Source organism: Phocoena phocoena, chromosome 2 (genome assembly GCF_963924675.1).
Source record: "Phocoena phocoena chromosome 2, mPhoPho1.1, whole genome shotgun sequence".
NCBI lineage: Eukaryota > Metazoa > Chordata > Mammalia > Artiodactyla > Phocoenidae > Phocoena > Phocoena phocoena.
The window spans coordinates 170715751-170736947 of record NC_089220.1 but is presented as its reverse complement, the minus strand read 5'-3'; the positions used below and the strand labels follow the sequence as shown (position 1 = coordinate 170736947).

The following is a 21197-nucleotide window of genomic DNA, read 5'->3' as shown; positions in this document are numbered from 1 at the left end:
AAGACTCACTGAGCTGGGGGGACTTCTTAAGTCTCCCGGGGTTTAATTGTCTTCCTAGCACGTTAGCACTTGGGCAGTTTCTGCAGTGATGCCAGGCAGCACTGGAACACGTCTTCTCTGGTGGTGGTGGCGGGGAGGGGACCCAGAAGCTGACCCCAGGACAAGGCTCCAAGTCCCAGGAGGTGATTCAGGAGGGAAAGAGCCGCTGGCCGGGGAGTGGGGGAAGGGAGCAAGGACAGAAGAGAACCAATTGCCTTCGTCATCCAATGAGTTACTGCTGCATGTGAGCAAAGATTAACCTCAGGTTGATTCCTCCCCGGGAAGCAGGTGGCTGGGCCTTTGATACCTCTCCGCCCCAGGCACCATCATTTCTCGGCATTTCCACTCAACTCAGAGAGAGGCAAAGGACTCCAGAGGCAAGAGAAAGCCCCTCGGGCCACAGAATGCAGATCTAGCAGTTCAAAGTGATGGGCGTGGGGGGACTAACCTCTACACAACCTCTACACAACCGCTGCAATAGTTTCAAGTGGGGCTCTTTCTTCCCCTGCGTAGTACAGGAAGTCTCCTACATACGAACCTTCAAGTTGCAAACTTTCCAAGATGCGAACATGCGGTCCATCAGTGTCAGGCGTGAGTGGAATCGCCGCTTGCCCTCCATCTCCTATCGCTGACGATCCTTCAGCTCTACCGTCGCCCACCTCCTCTCCCTCCTCCAGTCAGTAACTCTTCTTGCCGGCTCACTCGATGCCAGCCCCTGGATGCCAGCTGTTGTGCTGTACTACTGTCCTTTTCAAGGGACTGTACCGTAAGAGTAAAAATGTCTTCTTTATTTTTTGTGTTTGTTTTTTATGTATTATTTGTGTGAAAAGTATTCTAAACCTATTACGGTACAGTACTATGTAGCCGATTGTGTTAGTCGGGTACCTAGGCTAGCTCTGTTGGACTTACGAACAAACTGGACTTACGAACGCGCTCTCAGAACAGAACTCGTTTGTATGTAGGAGACTTACTGTAGTTATGCTACCACGGTTAAAACAGGAAGAACCAGACCAAGGCGGGCACCAATGGAATGCTACTGCAGTTATATTTTAGAACAGAATGGGACGATTATCAGAGACCAAGTTTCATGGCTTTTGTGTCTCAAAACATTCCATTGATGTCTGCATTCTGGAGTCTTTTGTAAAATGACACTTACATGGTGTAGAATCAAACAGTGGATTTTTAAAAAGATAATGACAGGTAATACAAAGAAGTAAGGCTAGTAAGCGTAAATTTTCACTTTGTGGACTTCCTTGTCATCACATTCCCTCTGCCTGTTGTAGTAATAGAAAGTATTGTCCCGTCTCTGAAGTTTCTTCACATATCCTGTCTCTGGCCAACGATCTACCTGTATATTGAAAGCCAGAGTACAAATATTGTAATGTTGATGTTCTTTTTATATAATATTTCACTATCAAACAGTTAAAAACACAAGTCACATCAAACAATTAAAGTACAAAATTAAATTTAAAAATACTTGAGCTCTTAGTGATATCTTATACACACACACACACACAACACACACACACAACACACACACACAACACACAACACACACACACAACACACAACATACGTTAAGTGTCAGCCTTATACTGCAGGGCAACTAATTCAGATCCCAATTTCTAGATTTAAATTTCTACTCTGCAGCCAAGATAAAACATTCAAAATAATCTAAACTTTATCCTTATGTTTACAAACTATTTTAAGCATTATTACTTACTAACTTCTAAAAATAATACCCAAGGAGGAAATTAGGGCTAGGCCCAGGCCACAGGGGTGACTAAAGGAAGCAGTTAGACTAGAGATATCTAAATCTCTACATCTAGAAAATCTCTGTATCTAGAGAAATACACGTGTATTTCCTCGTGTCCGTGTTTCAAGTTCACACCTGAAAACTCAATTTTTCATAGAAATTGAGGTCATGAACAAAGTCCTTAGCAATCTCTTCTTACCTTCTCCCCACTAGTCTCTCTCGTTCGCCACATTGGTTTGCTTCCTTGATCGTTCGGCTCGATCTTTTTGGACATTTTCCTCCCCTTCCTCTCTGAATTCGCGTTATACTTTCTTGCTCAGGTCGGCGCATTTTTGCTGTGGTTAGGTATGTTGCTTCTGGATTGTGTGACATGTACTCCACCACTGTCAAGACCCTAGTATTTCGATTTTGTGTTCCCGGCATAAAAAACAAATCCTGTCCTTCAACGTCATCTCTACAGGCAGCTACTCATCCTCCAATCCCCCACTTATAACTCACAGCTTCCAAACTGGAACACGAACATGCCACGCATACAAAAGAACACACATCCTTTATTTTCTAGCAACATATTTTCGCTTTCTTCTGTGGTCTCGTTTATTTAGGAGTTAGCAAAAACGGGTAGCAGCCTATCTGGTAAACCTTGGCAGGCTCTCTGACACGTACATCATAGAGAAAAGCAATGCTTTCCATCACTTAGGTCAAGCCTGCCCTTTGTTGCTTCCATTACCCTCAGCAGAGAAAGGAAGAAGTTCTCAAGATACCGTTACCGCTGTCTTCCTCTTGGGGCCAAGAGGCTCTCTCATTTAGTAGGGTCCCCCAACCACCTTATTCAGTGAAGAAACGGTACACTGCTGCTTCTTCAAAATACCCACAGCACTTTTTGTGGGATTGAGGAAGGAGACAGATGGGCCCAGGCTGAGCAGCTGCAACCAGCCTCCTGCTGACACCTCAAGATAAGAGGCCAGCAGGAGCAGAGCCCTGATTGGGTGGAAGACAACGTGACCACATTTTTCTCATTCTTGTGGCAAAGGGGATTTTCCAGCTGGACACGTGCGCAGAGAAGGTCCTCAGTCTCGGGAGGTGCCCAAGGAGAGAGGAGCCACCAGCCCATAATATGTCCTGCCAACCTCCCAGAAACCTTCACGCTGGAATCCATCTTGGCTGAGAGATACGTGTGCACCCACCAGGAAGGACCCTGAGTCAGGCCAAATGTGGGCACGAACAGGACGATTGGCCAGAGGTAACCCAGAAGACTGCCCCCGTATAAGCGATCTCAGCCACCCCTATTGCGTGCAACTCTGAGCCTGCCTGTGTGTTCTTCAATACGTACTTTACTCCCAATAAACACTTTATGTGCTTCACAATCTCTGTCACTTTGCTGAATTCTTTCTTCAAAGAAGACAAGGACTGAGGTCCTGCTTCCAGCTGCCTCACCCTAGGAAATCGGGGGGGCTTCCAAACAGATGTGCTGGTTCTGCCTCGTCAACCTCTAGGACTTTTTCTTTCTATAACCCTTTGCTCTTTCATAATTTTTTCTTCTTGGCTTTCTACCCCTCACTCCCATTCAACCTAGGAAACCTTCGTTCCTTAGAGAATGGTGGAGGCGGGTGATATGGTCCTCAAGTCAGCGCTCCTTGGGCAGGAGATCAGTAAGCACTAATAGAGCCCATAAGGACGTGTGCTTTAGGTAAGGACAAGAACATCGCCCAAACCCTTCAGACCACTGCCAATCAAGGCAAGCCTTCAGTTACCCTCCTGTCCATCCTTTAAGGCCCACTGCAAATGCCTCTCGGGGCATGCAGCCCTTTTGGAAGATTGTCCGTGAAGGAAGAAAATTTTATCTTTCTTTAATTTTGGGGGGCATATATTTTCACTTGTGCAAGTTTTTATTGTTCGTCACTCTTAATCTTCCACTCCAAGATACAGGAATAATAAAAGCTATCAGTCACTGAACACCATTCATTCACTCAACAAACTACTACTGAGCACTACAGTGCGAGGCACTTGCAACACATGGTTTCATTTAATTCCTGAGACCATTTTCTAAAGCAGGCAGTGGCGTCGCCATTTTACACTTGAGCTCAGTAAGGGTTATGAACCTTGTTCAGGGTTCCCTAGCCAAGGAGGAGAGCCAGGATGCAAAGCCTGGGCAGGCTGATTCCAAATCCTGTACTCTAAATTTCTTGAGGTCCGGCACTTGCTTTTATATTTATCTTTTTAAAGCACCTGGCACAGAAATTTGCACATGGCAGGTACCCAATAAATATTCACTGAAGAGAAATGCAAAACCTCTCTACAACTGTCAAGTCATACAGTGGATTGGGTTGTTACACACACACACACACACACACACAACCCTCAGGTGCTTTTTGGGACTTCCCCTTTAAGGGTGTTGTTTGTGTTCCCTTAAATCTGATCTTATCTCAGTCTCTTATCTCTTATCTGATCTCAATCACAACAGTTTCTGGGGTGGTTGGTGGTGTAGGTGCATCAGCGCCTGTATGATCACCTTGCCTATATGATCCTTGGGTCTTACACACCTTTCAGGGGCATTGCCTATCCCAATCTTAAGGCAAGTGTATGAAGCTTATTTTTGAACTGCATTAAAATGCTGACGCTTGTGTTTTACAACTATTTAGAAGCCACAGATGATAGAGTAATGAAAACTCCCTTTTGGTAATGGGGACCAAAGAGTAAAATGCTAGTAGATATGAAGAAATGGATATGTGAAAGTCATAGTCATCCATCAAATCCTCATTTGATCAGTATGTTTAATTTCATTCCTTACCACCCCTAATAATCTCTACTGAATTAACATCCATTAAATGAAAGAGTCTATTACAGTTTAGCTCTGTATTGCCTCCATCTTTTTTCCTATCTACTTTTTTAGGACGTGTTAAGTAGAGATCAAAGAGTAGAAGGAAGGAAGAAACAGAATATGGGGATCTGAAAAACCCATCTAAGAATTAGTCTCTGAACAATGGTGAGTTAATAATAAAAAAAACATAAAACAAAAATAAAAAACAAGTTAATAATAAACACTTTGTTGCAACCTCAGCTCTAAAAATTAAAATACATTTATGAATACTATGTTATATTCTATAATATCCTTCCGAACTCAGCCTCCCAGTATTCAGTAGAATAAATGAATTTTAAAAATCACATTATAAACTGGGGCCGTATCTAGATTTTGGTATAATCTTTGAAAAGCAAAACCATGTCTCTAGTCTCTCAAGAAAGGCTGGACACCGCGATGAAGAGTGGCCCCCGCTTGCCGCAACTAGAGAAAGCCCTCGCACAGAAACGAAGATGCAACACAGCAAGAAAATAAATAAATTAATTAATAAACTCCTACCCCCAACATCTTCTAAAAAAAAAAGAAAGTGTGGAATACACAACCAAAATCGGGAGATTTTGTCACCTAAAGAAGAATTTAACCCCTTTATAATTTGTGGTTAAAATAAGAAACAGGAAAGAAATAATAGTTCTACAGCAAACTGAATATCTGATAATAGAATTACCTTAGGGAGAGAAAATGACTCTGCTTTGATGGTCTACCATAAAAGATTCACAGCGCAGTTGTCAGTAAAAGCCAGAAAATTCTTAATGTTTCTGTGCCGAGGAACCACCTCTTGCCTCAGTCGGCCTGAAAATCATTCTTCTGGGCCTTAGCTCCCCATCAGTAAAACGAGAGGCTGGAGTAGAATTCCCTTTTAGTATTCCCTGGTTCTTTGTTGGTGGTGGGTTTTTTTGTTTGTTTGTTTTGTTTTTTTTATTAATTAATTAATTTATGGCTGTGTTGGGTCTTCGTTTCTGTGCGAGGGCTCTCTCTGTGGCAAGCGGGGGCCACTCTTCGTCGTGGTGCATGGGCCTCTCACTATCGCGGCCTCTCTTGTTGTGGAGCACAGGCTCCAGACACGCAGGCTCAGTAATTGTGGCTCACGGGCCCAGTTGCTCCGCGGCATGTGGGATCTTCCCAGAGCAGGGCTCGAACCTGTGTTCCCTGAATTGGCAGGCAGATTCTCAACCACTGCGCCACCAGGGAAGCCCTGGTGGTGGGTTTTTTTGTTTGGTTGTTTTTTGTTTTTTTTTTTAGTGCTTTTCACCACCTAACAAACTCATATTGAGTTCAGGTTTGTAGAGGCATAAATCTTACCATAGAAACTTGCTTCACTTGTTTATATTCAATTTCATCTCGATATCCTGCGTGTTGAAATCTGTACAGATTTTCTATCTCTTCTGACCACTTTTTGGCATGACTTACTGATTTTGGTTTCACATCAGAACTAGCCATGGCTACAGAGGTCTTATTACCAGTTATTTCTGAAAGATGTGAAAACAACATTAGTAGATAACATAATAGTGACAGTTTGGGAAATCCCTTTAAGAATGGACAAAACTAGCATTTAAAAAAATTGGAGTTAAGAATCCCATTAAATATATTAGATTTTTAAACATTCAATTCCAAGAGTGAGAAGGATTCATGTTCTATTTTGGAAATAAAATAAAATCAACCCTGAAAGATACATAAAATTGCATTCAGAGTTACAGAGTGCTGTCCTAAATGCTGGAGACTAATTCTGGTATTTCAGAGAACAGTTTATACATTTCTGAAATCACACTCCTGGTGTTAACTGCTCAGGAGATTGTCAAAATATCGCACCACCATTTCATTTAATCATATTCAAAACTTTATCTCCCTTTTTGTCCGTTAAGGGAATGTAAGATCAGTCTTCTCACTCTCTTCCTTTTCTTCTTACTGGGAAGCAATGGTTTCTTCCTTTTCCTTTTCTTGACTGTTTGGAAACATGCCAGTCACTGCAGTCCACTGACTTAGGCCACTGTGTCCTGATGTGAGAAGATGGACTATTGACACAGTCATTGACAGCTGTGTGGCAGTCCTGACACTGAGATCCCTGACTTTAAAACAATGTAGTCCTTAAAATTAAATTTTCAGCTCCAGTTCACGTAACAGTCTAGTCACCAAACTTGTATAGCCAGTTTTTCAAAGACATAATCTTGCACTTGTTTTTTTGGTGACTTCTTATTTTATTACCAAAATATATCATTCATTTAACATTTATTATTATATGTAATATTATATAATACCTATTATATACAATATATGTATATTTTAATATTATATATTAATATATGTTACAGTCATTTATTAAAATAAAGTGCCCAGAATTTTCACCATGATTCCTTGAATTCATTCTTCTATTTAAATATGTTTCTATTGGCTGAAATACATTAAAATCAGACCTAATAAAGTAGGTTTCATCCTGTAAATGAATTCAAATTTTTTGAACATTTTCAGTTATATATATTACAAATGCTTATTATGTTTTTTGTTTTTTTGCGGTACGCGGGCCTCTCACCGCTGCGGCCCCTCCCGCTGCGGAGCACAGGCTCCGGACGCGCAGGCTCAGCGGCCATGGCTCACGGGCCCAGCCGCTCCGCGGCATGTGGGATCCTCCCGGACCGGGGCACGAACCCGTGTCCCCTGCATCGGCAGGCGGACTCTCAACCACTGCGCCGCCAGGGAAGCCCCAAATGTTTATTATGTTAAAGAAGTCAAGCAAAACATTAAAGTACAAAAAGAGAAGGCAAAATAAGCATCACAGCAGTTAGAAATATCCATCAGGTGAACGTCATCCCAACCAAATGATGAGTTAGAAAAAAAGACTGGAAAAGTTTTATGGAGCTTCCCTGGTGGCGCAGTGGTTGAGAGTCCGCCTGCCGATGCAGGGGACGTTGGTTCGTGCCCTGGTCCGGGAAGATCCCACATGCCGCGGAGCGGCTGGGCCCGTGAGCCATGGCCGCTGAGCCTGCGCGTCCGGAGCCTGTGCTCCGCAACGGGAGAGGCCACAACAGTGAGAAGCCCGCATACCACAAAAAAAAAAAAAAAAAAAAAAAAGTTTTATGAAAAGGAATCTTATAACAAATGCTTTAACAAGTGTCATAAATTTAGCTTTACCTGGATTTACCAGGAGGGAAAATAGGAAATGGAAATAAAATTGATGGGAATTGCTGAACTTCAGATAAATGTTTCTTCAGTATTAAATATTAAATGTTTCTTCAATATTAAAGGTGTAGTGTAAAAGTTCTCTAAATGGTTAATAAAAAGGCTGCTAAGTAAATAAAAGTAATAAAAGACTGTTAATAAAAGACTTAATAAAAAAGACTGTTAGGAGACTAAGTCATTTGTTTGAAGTCCATGTATAAATCACACACAAGTACTGAGTGATTCATTTCTAGGAAAAATAAGGAAATTGGTCTTATGCTTCCTCCCACCTCCTCTAGAATTGTGTTATATAAGTAACATTCTAAATGTTATGGCACTGACATTCTATTCTGAAACCATAATTCCCACAGTTGTTCAGACTGTTTAAATGAAGTCATTTGAGTCGCCCAGTTCTCACTCTGATGATGGTAGCAACCACCTAAGTGGATACATCATTAGAATTGTTGTTTTCACTTTCCCGCATGTGCACGCTAACACATATATTGATGAGAATGAAGAAAATTAATGTATTGTTACTATTTGGTTTTTTAAAAATTTTGATGCTTACTTATTAATTTAGGTTCAGGCTCATGTTGCAATTTAAGGCAGTACATTGTTATGTTATTGTATAAATTTATGTAAAATTTGGAAAACCGGACGCAACAAGACATAAGCCAGATTTCGGTCAAACTTTGTCCTTCAACTGCATTCATTTTAATGGGAGGTTGACTGCTTCATTGCTGCACATATACTAATTATGACCAATAAGTGAGTTGGACACATGTGGTACAGCCTGATGATCCATTAACATATATAATTATATATTTTATATATATATATATACATATATATATTATATATATATATATATATATTCCACAGGAAAATGACACTAAGAAACATGGAAGAAAAAAAGGTACAAATTTAGGGTATTAAAAATACTTTCAAAATGAGTCATGTTTTTATATGAATTTAGTGGCTATAGTGTTTAACATTGGTTTTACAGTTTTCTCAGAGCAGTGATACTATCTTTTTTTTTTTGCGGTACGCGGGCCTCTCACTGTTGTGGCCTCTCCCGTTGCAGAGCACAGGCTCCGGACACGCAGGCTCAGCGGCCATGGCGCACGGGCCCAGCCGCTCCGCGGCATGTGGGATTCTCCCGGACCAGGGCACGAACCCGTGTCCCCTGCATCGGTAGGCGGACTCTCAACCACTGCGTCACCAGGGAAGCCCAGCAGTGATCCTATCTTAACTTTTGTTTCACCCAAGCCATTTCTGCTTGAGGCTTGTCTTTTTGATATATAATAAAATACTTTTATTTACTCAAAGTCATTCAAAAAGTATTTTCCGGGCTTCCCTGATGGCGCAGTGGTTGAGAGTCCGCCTGCCGATGCAGCGGACACGGGTTCGTGCCCCGGTCCGGGAAGATCCCACACGCCGCGGAGCGGCTGGGCCCGTGCGCCATGGCCACTGAGCCTGCGCTCCGCAACGGGAGAGGCCACAACAGTGAGAGGCCTGCGTACCGCAAAAAAAAAAAAAAAAAAAGTATTTTCCTAAATGTTATCTATGTAACCTTTCATCATTTTCAAACATTTAATAGAGCAGAAAAATATGCTGCGTTCAGCTTAACTACTGGGGAAATCGCCATTTTTCTCAGTAGAAATATGCATCCCCCTAAACATATCAGGCATTTGGGAGTTCCCTGGCAGTCCAGTGGTTAGGGCTCTGTGCTTCCACTTCAGGGGGCACAGGTTCAATCCCTGCGCAGGGGAACTAAGATCCCGCATGCCACGCGGCCAAATAAATAAATAAATAAATAAACATATCAGGCATTTCAATACTCTGCTTTCCCAAAATATCTAAAGGGGACATGAGTGTATTTTCACCATAAGAGGAACCCTAGTGGCTATACTATATGGTGATGGTGTAAATTCTTTTGGTCTCTCTTACCACTTACTACTTATTAAAAACAGAATGCAACTAAAAATAGGAAAGATCAACTTAAAATTCCTTAAAGATTTCCGTGATTCCCAGAAATTCACTGGCGGCACTAATTCTGCTGGTAGCCTTCAGCACTGCGAAAGTTAGTGGTTTCTTTAATGACAGCTGTGGCAAAAAATAATTTATATGAAATATATTTGACCTCTGTAATACTAAGCTGTGTCTGGAAAAACAGGAAATGGCAATGCCTGACTCTCTAGTTTGCAAAAAGCAAATTTTATTAAACAGTATTAGGGTTTATGTGGGTATTTTAAAATCCCACCAATATTAAGTCCGTGACAATCTGAGGTTTTAATCTAACAGAAGCCTTTGATGTAATTTCAACTCCCTTCTATGCAAAAAGCCATCACCTTCTTCTAGCTCTGAAAAGTGCTTTTACTTTTATAGTCGTATTAAAACCCCAAGAGCTATAAGAAAGGCTAATCTTCCATTTCTTTCCCCATTTTATTTTTTCTATTCCTAGACACAGCAGAATACGGGCGGAGGGGCCCTTTAACTAGCATGTAACCTGGACCAAGTCAGTTCACTCTCTCGGGCCTCTGCTTCCTGAACTGAGAAGAGGTCTCACTAGATTATCTCTACAATTCTTACACTTCCCTTCCCCAAGTTTTTGGGGGTTCAGCTGGACAACAGAATTGCTTTCCGTAACAGGCCTTGGTGGTCTATGGTCCAGGTGTGCTAGTATGCCTCTGCACAGCAGAAAGCCCCTCCTTTCGGGGACCCCGCGAGCTGACCGATGGGGCTTCTCTGGTCCCTCAAACTTTTTTCTTTCTTCTTCCAGAAATCAACAATCACGTCTGTAAGGTAAAATCTGCCTAGAGAAGGCTGAGATGGAGAAAGTATCCTAAACCCTGGGGATCAAATGACTGACCTGCAGGAGGAACTCAGAAAGGAGCCCCCAGAATCGAGACCCCGAAAGACAAAGGGGGCGCGGAAACTACGGAGACTCGAAATTAAAGACCCTTCCTAAAGAAAGAGGAAACGAGAAAAAAGAGTGAGGCGGATAGATCTCAGGTACCCAGAAGGAGCAGCGGGGCAGAAGGGGCGGAGCCTGGGCTTCGGGGCGGGGCCTAGCAGGCACAGGGGCGGGGCGAGCAGGGCCCGGCCCCGCAGCGACGCGCCCACTCACCCGTGGGTCCTGCTCGCCCGGGTAACCCTCGCTCGGCCACCCTTGAGAGGACGGGGCACCCCGCCTGGGAGCTCGCCAGTGAGTCGGGTGGTGCTCGTGTTCTCCACTCGGGATCCGTGGGCTGGGCTGGGCCAGCGAGAGGCCAACTGTAGCGGCCTCGGAGACACTCGCTTCGCCTGGCAACGCCCAGCGCAGCACGAGCGCTCAACTTATTCAGGCCCCTTTGTGCTCGCTCAGGCCCCGCCCCCTGCGAACGGCCCTTGGTGCGCAAGCGCGTGGGCGGGGCCCAGTTTGGAGAGTGAAAGTCGATCTCAGGGTGGAGCCTTGCAACTTCTCAACCCCACTTCGAGGTGGAGAGAGGACTGCTTGCCGCTGCATCAATCACAGACGGAATTCCCTAAAAAAGCCGGTCAGAGAACAGAGACCATTGGTGCTTCTGGTCCCTGATGGTAGATACCTCCTATCTGTCCCACCTCTTCTTATTTTGTTGGAATGAAATGAGCCAATCCACTGGGTCGAGCACAGTGCCTGACAGTAAACCTATGAGAAATGACACCTATAGCTTTATCTTTTCCCAACATTACCTACATTATTAATCATTTAAAAGACTGCCTATTTACTTAGAACTCACAAAGTTATTTCCTTAGACCAGATCTCTCTCCAAATTCTAGACTTGTATAACCAACGTGTATTCAACGTCTATCTGGTTGTCCAAAACAACCACCCTCTGAGCACCCACCCTCAAACCTGCCCCTTCCACGCTCTCCCCCTTTCGGTAGGTGGTCCCTAGAGTCCACTTTCTCTGGCCCTCCATCAGCAAAATATCCATCCATCTGCAAAACCTGTTGGCTCTACTGATCCCATCCAGCGCAAGCCACCATCACTTTTCCCCCTCTGGTTATTGCAATAGTTCCCAATAGGCTTCTCTTGTCCCCTGCAGTCTATTCTCAACAAAACAATAGGTTCGATCTTGTTAAAACCTAAACAAGATTATGTCATTTCTCTCTCCCAATCCTGCAATGGCTTCCCGTTTTACAGAGTAAAAACCAACAAAGCCCTACAAGATTTGCATGCAATCCCTCCTCCCTTGCTCTGTAGCCGGGGATCACTCTGCTCCAGCCACACTGGCCTGGATGTTCCTCGCCCTGCTCCCACCTTAAGGATTTAGGTGTAGCTGCTTCCTCTGCCTGGAATGGTCTTCATTTATTCCCTTGGCTAACTTCCTTGTTTTTAAGTCTTTGTTGATATCTCAACTTGCCCATCCCAATCCCTGTAGCTCTCTCTTCCCATCACATTCTCTATCTGTCTTACTATGTTCCCGTGTTTCTTTTTTCCACAAGACTTATCACCTTCTAATATACTATTTATATTGCTTGCTTCTTTTTTTTCCTTTTCTTAGCATAATGCTTCTTTATATTGCTTGTTTCTTTCTTTCTTTTTTTTTTTTTTTTTTTTTGCGGTACGCGGGCCTCTCACTGCTGTGGCCTCTCCCTTTGCGGAGCACAGGCTCCGGACGTGCAGGCTCAGCGACCATGGCTCACGGGCCCAGCCACTCCGCGGCATGTGGGATCCTCCCGGACCGGGTCAAGAACACTTGTCCCCTGCATCGGCAGGCGGACTCTCAACCACTGCGCCACCAGGGAAGCCCTATATTGCTTGTTTCTTAATTTAATTTTTTATCTTTCACTAGAATGTAGTTTCCATCAAGAGAGAGATCTCATTGACTAAATTCCTGGAACACTACTTAGCACTCAGTAGGTACTAAAACAATATATTCTGAATAAATATATTTCACTACCACTGCCACTATGATGCTGTGGAAGCAGTACAGCATGGTGCCTAGGACATTGGCATCTAGGGCATGACCTTGGATTTGAATCTGGGTTCTACTACTTAAACTAAGTTTCCTTAATTGTAAAATGAAGACAAAGACTGTACCTATCTGATGGGGTTGTTGTGAGGGTGAAGAAATAAATATACACCTAAGTGTATTTAGGACAGCATCTGGAACTGCATAAATGATGTCAATAGATATTATTATTTCCACTAGAATGTGCACTCCATTACCACATGGGCTTTGCTTTGCTCACTGCTGAATCTTTAGTGTCTAGAACAGTGTCTAGCACATAGTAGATGGTCAACAAGTATTTGTTAAATGAAAAAATGAATTCTCACTATCACATTTCCTGGAGTGTTGCAGTAGCTTCCTACCCAGACACCCAGCCCCAGACTGAGTGGTCTTTCTAAACTTGAATCCAGTGGTTCTCAAACTTTAGCATCTATCAGAATCCCCTGGAGGGAAGGTGTGTTAAAACAGACTGCCATGGGACTTCCCTGGTGGTCCAGTGGTTAAGACTCCGCGCTTCCAGCGCAGGGGGTGCGGGTTCCATCCATGGTTGGGGAACTAAGACCCCACATGCCAAGTGGCACGGCCGAACAAACAAACAAAAACAATCAGACAAAAAAAAAAACCCAAAAGACTGTTGGGCCCATCCCCAGAGTTTCTGATTCAGTAGGTCTGGGCTGGGGTAGAGAATTTTCATTTCTAACCCATTTCCAAATATACTACTGGTGATGTTCTTCCAGGTGTCATATTTTGAGAAATACTGCTCTAATCTCACCTGTCACTGCCTTGTTTCAAACCACCCTGGCTTGCCACTGTCACTCAAGTTAGAGTTTCAACCCCTTGGCTTGGTGTACAAGACCTTCTTGATCTGGTCCTTTCCTTAAAGTAATTTTCTTATTGACATGCAGTTGATGTACAAGATTATATAAGTTTCAGGGGTACAACATAGTGATCCACAATATTTAAATGTTATACTCCACTTATGGTTATTATAAAATCTTGGCTATAGTCGCTGTGTTGTACAATATATCCTTGTAGCTTGTATATTTTATACATAGTAGTTTGTACCTCTTAATCCCCTACCCCTATCTTGCCCCTGCCTGCTTCCCTCTCCCTACTGGTAACCACTAGTTTGTTCTCTATATCTGTGAGTCTGTTGCTTTTTTGTTATATTCACTAGTTTAAAAAAATTTTTTAGATTCTACAAATAAGTGATATCATACAGTATTTGTCTTTCTCTATCTACCTTATTTCACTTAGCATAATGCCCTCCAAGTCCATCCATGTTGTCGCAAGTGACAAAATTTCATTCTTTTTTTATGGCTGAGTAGTAGTTCACTTTATATATATATATCTGTCTCGTCTTATTTACCCATTCATCTGTTGACGGACACTTAGGTTGATTCCATATCTTGGCAATTGTAAATAATGCTGCTATGAACCTTGGAGTGCATGTATCTTTTCGAATTAGTGGGGTTTTTTTGGTTTTTTTTGTTTTTTGATATATACCCAGGAGTGGAATTGCTGGGTCATATGAGAGTTCTATTTTTAGTTTTTTGAGAAACTTCCATACTGTTTTCCACAGTGGCTGCACCAATTTACATTCCCCCCAACAGTGTACAAGGGATCTCTTTTCTCCACACCTTCACCAATATTTATTTGTGTTCTTTTTGACGATAGTCATTCTGGTGTAAGGTGATATCTCATTGTGGTACTAATTTGCATTTCTCTGTTGATTAATGATGTTGAGCATCTTTTCATGTCCCTGTTGGCCATCTGTATGTCTTCTTTGGAAAAATGTCTGTTCAGGTCTTCTACCCATTTTTAAATTGGATTGTTTGTTTTTTTGCTGTTGAATTGTATGAGCTGTTTAAATATTTTGTATATTAACCCCTTATAGGTCGTATTACTTGCAAATATTTTCTCCCATTTAGTAGGTTATCTTTTGGGCTTGTTGATGGTTTCCTAGCTGCACAAAAGTTTTTAAGCTTAATTAGGTCCCATCTGTTTATTTTGCTTTTATTTCCTTTGCTTTAGGAGACAGACCTCCAAAAACATTGTGACAATCTTCTTTTTAAACTCTATCATTTATTTATTTATTTGGCTGCGTTGGGTCTAAGTTGCTGCGCTCGGGCTTTCTCTTGTTGCGGCGAGTGGGGGCTGCTCTTCGTTGTGGTGCGTGGGCTTCTTATTGCAGTGGCTTCTCTTGTTGCAGAGCACAGGCTCTAGGCACACAGGCTTCAGTAGTTGTGGCACGTGGGCTCAGTAGTTGTGGTGCGTGGGCTCAGTAGTTGTGGCTCGCAGGCTCTAGAGCACAGGCTCAGTAGTTGTGGTGCATGGGCTTAGCTGCTCCGCGGCATGTGGGATCTTCCTGGGCCAGGGCTCGAACCCGTGTCCCCTGCATTGGCAGGCGGATTCTTAACGACTGCACCACGAGGGAGGTCCCACATTGTGACAATTTATGTCAGAGTGTTACGCCTATGTTTTCTTCTAGGAATCTTATGGCTTCTGGTGTTACATTTAGGTCTTTAATCTATTTTGAGTTATTTTTGTATACGATGTTAGAAGTGTTCTAATTTCATTTTTTACATGTAGCTGTCCAGTTTTCCCAACAACACCATTGAAGAGACTGTCTTTTCTCCATTGTATATCCTTGCCTCCTTTGTTGTAGATTAATTAACCATAAGTGTGTGGTTTATTTCTGGGCTCTCTGTCCTGTTCCACTGATCTATGTGTCTGTTCTTGTGCCAGTATCATACTGTTTTGATTACTGCAGTTTTGTAGTCCAGTCTGAAGTCAGGGAGTGTGATTCCTCCAGCTCTGTTCTTTCTCAAGATCGTTTTGGCTCTCAGGGTCTTTGGTGTTTCCATACAAATTTTAAAACTATTTGTTATAGTTCTGTGAAAAATGCCCTTGATATTTTGAAAGGGAATGCTTTGAATCTATAGATTGCCTTGGGTAGCATGGTCATTTTAACAATATTAATTCTTCCAGTCCATGAACATGGTATATCTTTCCATCTGTTTGTGTCATCTTCAATTTCTTTCATCACTGTCTTATAGTTTTCCAAGTACAGGTTTTTTACCACCTTCAGTAGGTTTATTCCTAGGTATTTTATTCTTTTTGATGTGATTGTAAATGGGATTGTTTCCTTAATTTCTCTGTCCAATAGCTCATTGTTAGTGTACAGAAATGCAACTGATTTCTGTTTATTAATTTTATGTCCTGGAACTTTCCAAATTCATTGATGAGCTCTAGTAGTTTTCTAAGTGGCATCTTTAGGGTTTTCTATGTATAGTATCATGTCATCTGTAAACAGCAACAGTTTTACTTCTTCTTTCCAATTTGGATTCCTTTTATTTCTTTTTCTTGTCTGACTGTTGTGGCTAGGACTCCCAATACTATGTTGAATAAAAGTGGCAAGAGTGGGAAACCTTGTCTTCTCCCTGATCTTAGAGGAAATGGTTTCAGCTTTTCACCATTGAGTTTGATGTTAGCTGTGGGCTTGTTATATATGGCCTTTATTATGCTGAAGCATGTTCCCTCTATGCCCACTTTCTGGAGGGTTTTTATCATAAATGGATGTTGAATTTTGTCAAAAGCTTTTTATTGAGACAATTATATGATTTTTATCCTTCAATTTGTTAATGTGGTATATCACATTGATTTGTGGATACTGAAAAATATTTGCAGCCCTGAGATAAATCCCACTTGATCATGCTATATGATCCTTTTAATGTAATGTTGGATTCAGTTTGTTAATATTTTGTTGAGGATTTTTGCATCTATACTCCTCAGTGATACTGGTCTGTAATTTTTGTGTGTGTGTGATCTCTTTAATTTTGGCATCAGGGCGATGCTGGCCTTGTAGAATAAATTTGGAAGCATTCCTCCCTCTGCAATTTTTTGGAATAGGTTGAGAAGGTTAGGTGTTAACTCTTTTGTAAATGTTTGGTAGAATTCACCTGTGAAGCCATCTGGCCCTGGACTTTTGGGGAGTTTCCTTTTTATTATTACTGATTCAGTTTCATTACTGGCAATTGGTCTGTTCATATTTTCTCTTTCTTCCTGGTTCAGTTTTGGAAGATTGTGCATTTCTAGAAATGTGTCCATTCCTTCTAGGTTGTCCGTACTATTGGCATATAGTTGTTTGTAGTATTCTCTTATAACCCTTGGTATTTTTGTGGTATCAGTTGTAACTTCTTATTTTTCATTTCTGATTTTATTGATTTGGGCCCTCACGCATTTTTTTCTTGATGAGTCTGGCTAAAGTCTTATCAATTTTGCTTATCTTTTCAAAGAATCAGATCATTGATCTTTTCTATATATATATTTTTTTTAGTCTCTATTTCATTTTTTTTTTTTTTGCGGTATGCGGGTCTCTCACTGCCGTGGCCTCTCCCACCGCGGAGCACAGGCTCTGGACGCGCAGGCCCAGAGGCCATGGCTCACGGGCCCAGCCGCTCCGCAGCACGTGGGATCTTCCCGGACCAGGGCACGAGCCCACGTCCCCTGCATCAGCAGGCAGACTCTCAACCACTGCGCCACCAGGGAAGCCCTCTATTTCATTTATTTCTCCTCTGATCTTTATAATTTCTTTCCTTCTACTAACTTTGGGTTTTGTTTGTTCTTCTTTTTCTGGTTCTTTTAGGTATAAGGATAGGTTGTTTATTTGAGATTTTTCTTATTTCCTGAGGTAAGCTTTTATCGCTATAAACTTCCCTCTTAGAACTGCTTTTGCTTCATTCCATGGATTTTGGGTCATTGTGTTTTCGTTTTCATTTGTCTCCAGGTATCTTTTGATTTCCTCTTTGATTTCTTCAGTGATCCTTTGGTTGCTTAGTAGCATATTGTTTAGCCTCCAAGTGCTTGTGGGGTTTTTTTCTTGTAGTTGATTTCTAGTCTCATAGCATAGTGGTAAGAAAAGATGTTTGATATGATTTCAGTTTTCTTAAATGTACTGATGCTTGTTTTGTGGCCTAGCTTGTGATCTATCCTGGAAAATGTTCCATATACACTTGAAAAAAATGTGTATTCTGCTACTTTGGGATGGAATGCTCTATAAAAATCAATTAAGTCCACCTGGTCTAGTGCATCATTTAAGGTCAGTGTTTCCTTATTGATTTTCTGTCTGGATGATCTATTAATTTAACTGGGGTGTTAAATCCCCCTATTATCATTGTGTTACTGTATTTTCTCCCTTTATATATAATATATATAATATTTATATATATTTATTATAATTATATAAAAGGGAGATTATATATATCTCCCTTTATATATAATATTTGCTTTGTGTATTTAGGTGCTCCAACATTGTGTGCCTACGTACTTACAATTGTTATAATTTCTTCTTGGATAGACCCCTTGATCCTTATGTATTATCCTTCCTTATCTCTTATAACAGCCTTTATTTTAAATTTACTTTGTCTGATATAAGTATTGCTACTCCGGCTTTCTTTTGATTTCCATTTGGGTGGAATATCTTTTTCTATCCCCTCAGTTTCAATCTGTGTGTGTCTTTGAGTCTGAAGGGACTCTCTTACAGGCAGCATATATATGAGTCTTGTTTTTGTATCCAATCAGCCACTCTATGTCTTTTGATGGGAGTATTTAGTCCATTTACATTTAAGGTAATTATTGATATATATATGTTCTTATTGCCATTTTGTTAATTGTTTGGGAGTTGTTTTTGTAGGTCTTTTTTTTCCTTCTTCTTTTGTTCTCTTGTGATTTGATGATTATCTTTAGTGTTATATTTGGATTCCTTTTTCCTTTTTTATGTGTATCTATTATAGATTTTTGATTTGTGGTTACCATGAGGTTTTTAAATAAATAAATGTGTGTGTGTGATTGTTTTAAGTTGCTGATTACTTTTAAATGCATCTTAACTCTGCATTTATACTCTCCTCTCCTCACAATTACTATTTTTGATATCATATTTAATTTCTAACTGTTTTGTGTATCCCTTAACTGCATATTGTGGATATAGATGATTTTACTTATATTATCTTTTAACTTTCCTACTGTCTTTGTGTGTGGATGATTCACTACCTTTACTGTACGTTTGCCTTTACTGATGAGCTTTTTCCTTTTATAATTTTCAGATTTCCAGATGTGGCCTATCCTTTTCCACTTAGAGAAGTTCCTTTAACATTTCTTGTAAAGCTGGCTTGGTGGTGGTGAACTGTTAGCTTTTGCTTGTCTGTAAAGATTTTGATCTCTCCATCAAATCTGAATGAGAGCCTTGCTGTAGAGTATTCTTGGTTGTACATTTTCCCCTTTCATCACTTTAAATATATCGTGCCACTCCTTCTGGCCTGCAGAATATCTGCTGAAATGTCATCTGATAGCTTTATCAGAGTTCTCTTATGCATTACTTGTTATTTTCCCTTGCTGCTTTTAATATTCTCTCTTTATGTTTAATTTTTGCCATTTTAATTACAATGTGGCTTGGTGTGTTCCTCTTTGGGTAAATCCTGTATGGGTCTCTCTGTGCTTCCTGGACTTGGATATCTGTTTCCTTTCCCAGGTTAGGGAAGTTTTTCAGCTGCTACATCTTCAAGTATGTTCTCAGCCCCTTTATCTCTTTCTTCTCCTTCTGGGACCACTATAATGTGAATATTAGTGTGCTTTATGTTTTCCCAGAGGTCTCTTAAACTGTCCTCATTTCTTTTTTTTTTTTTTTTTGCGGTACGTGGGCCTCTCACTGTTGTGGCCTCTCCCGTTGTGGAGCATAGGCTCCGGACGCGCAGGCTCAGCGGCCATGGCTCACGGGCCCAGCCGCTCCGCGGCATGTGGGATCTTCCCGGACCGGGGCACGAACCCACGTCCCCTGCATCGGCAGGCGGACTCTCAACCACTGCGCCACCAGGGAAGCCCTCCTCATTTCTTTTCATTATTTTTTTCTGTTCAGCATCAGTGATTTTCACTACTCTGTCTTCCAGGTTGCTGATTTGTTCCTTTGTATTGTTGATGCCTTCTAGTGCATTTTTCATTTCAGTTATTATATTCTTAATTTCTGGTTCTTTACAGTTTATAACTCTTTGTTAAAAACTTCTAACTTCTCACTCTGTGCATCCATTCTTCTCCCGTGTTTTTTGACCATCTTACCTATCACTACCCGGAACTCTTTCTTGGGTAGATTGCCTATCTCCACTTCACTTAGTTCTTCTGGGATTTTATCTTGTTCCTTCATTTGGAACATGTTCCTCTGTCACCTCATTTTGCCTAGGTTACTGTTTTTATTTTTATGTGTCTGGTAGATTGGTTGTTTCCTGACCTTAGAGAACTGGCCTTTTGTAGGAGATATCCTGTGCATCCCATCAGCACACTCCCCTCTTGTCACCCGAGCTATAGGTTCCCTCTTATGAGGGCTGTTGGGTCCTTCTGTTGTGGCAGGCTGACTATGTAGGCAGGCTGGTAGGCTTGGTTGACCCCTGGTCTGGCTTGTTGCCAGGCCCTGCCTTGTATGGAGGCTGCCAGCCACTGGTTGGTAGGACCAGATCATGAGGTGGCTGACTGCAGAACCCTGTGTGTAGGGGTGGTCCTGGGGCTAGTGCTGACTCACTGGTAGGAGGAGTCCGGGTCCAGAAGACTTTGGAGCTGTTGCTACCCACTGGTGGGTGAAGCCAGGTCCTGGAGCTAATGCCAGTCTACTGGCAGGCAGAGTTGGCTCCTGCAGTCTGGTTGTATGGCCCGGGGTTGGGGTGGGGGTGTCCCAGAGCTGGTGTCAGATTGCTGGTGGGTGGGGCTGGTTCCTGACACAGCTGGATGCAGGGTCTGGGGCCTCTGGAAGCTTTATTGGCCTGCCAGTGGGCAGGGCCAGGGCTCAGCTGGTCCCAGTGCAGGGTCTGATCTCCTGGTAGGCAGACTGGGTCCACAGGCTGTGGAGCTGTGGTTTTCTCGTGACTGGTATCTGCTCCCCGGTGGGTGAGGATGGTCTAGAGGCTAGAGCAGGCTCGCTGGAGACTGGAGCCAGGCCCAGGGGAGTATGGGGCCAGTGCCCGCCCACTGGTGGGTGGAGCTATGTCCTGGGCCCTCTGATAGATAGGGCTGTGTCCAGTAGCGGCTGGGGGCTCAGGAGGTAGTAAGGCAGCCTGTCTGCTGGTAGGTGGGGCCGTGGGCCCATGTAGTTAGTTGCTTGGCCTAAGGCATCCCCGCACTTGCCCCTGCAGGGCTGGGTCCTGGGACTCATAAGCTAGAGAAAGGGTTCCGTACTGGTGCTTGCCAGTGCCAGTGTCCACAAGGTAGAGCAAGCTCCTAAAAATGGCTCCGAGTGTCTGTGTCTCCAGGATGAGCTGCAGTTGCCTCCTGCCTCTCTGGGAGACTGTCCAAGATCAGCAGGTAGGTTTGACCCAGGCTCCTATTAAATTACAGCTTCTGGGAATTCCCCGGTGGTCTAGTGGTTAGGACTCTG

The 21197-nt window shown here is 42.4% G+C and overlaps 1 protein-coding gene across 1 annotated transcript; it reads right to left on the bottom strand.

The window, feature by feature from the left end:
- Window positions 1-1065: 1065 nt before the first annotated feature.
- On the bottom strand, window positions 1066-11113 carry MEIG1 (meiosis/spermiogenesis associated 1). The gene is made up of 3 exons (XM_065872591.1): window positions 10933-11113; window positions 5952-6118; window positions 1066-1387 (listed from the first exon to the last, which is right to left on the bottom strand). Exons 2-3 carry the CDS (start codon window positions 6087-6089, stop codon window positions 1259-1261), a joined length of 267 nt encoding a protein of 88 aa, XP_065728663.1. The 5' UTR covers window positions 6090-6118; window positions 10933-11113; the 3' UTR covers window positions 1066-1258.
- Between the last annotated feature and the right edge of the window lie 10084 nt (window positions 11114-21197).

Excerpts from the sequence above, each read along its gene's own strand:
- MEIG1 (XM_065872591.1), bottom strand. The coding sequence starts at position 6,089 with ATGGCTAGTTCTGATGTGAAACCAAAATCAGTAAGTCATGCCAAAAAG. Across the intron at positions 1,388-5,951 it reads AAGTGAAGCAAGTTTCTATG|GTAGATCGTTGGCCAGAGAC; the intron begins GTAAGATTTATG and ends TTCAATATACAG.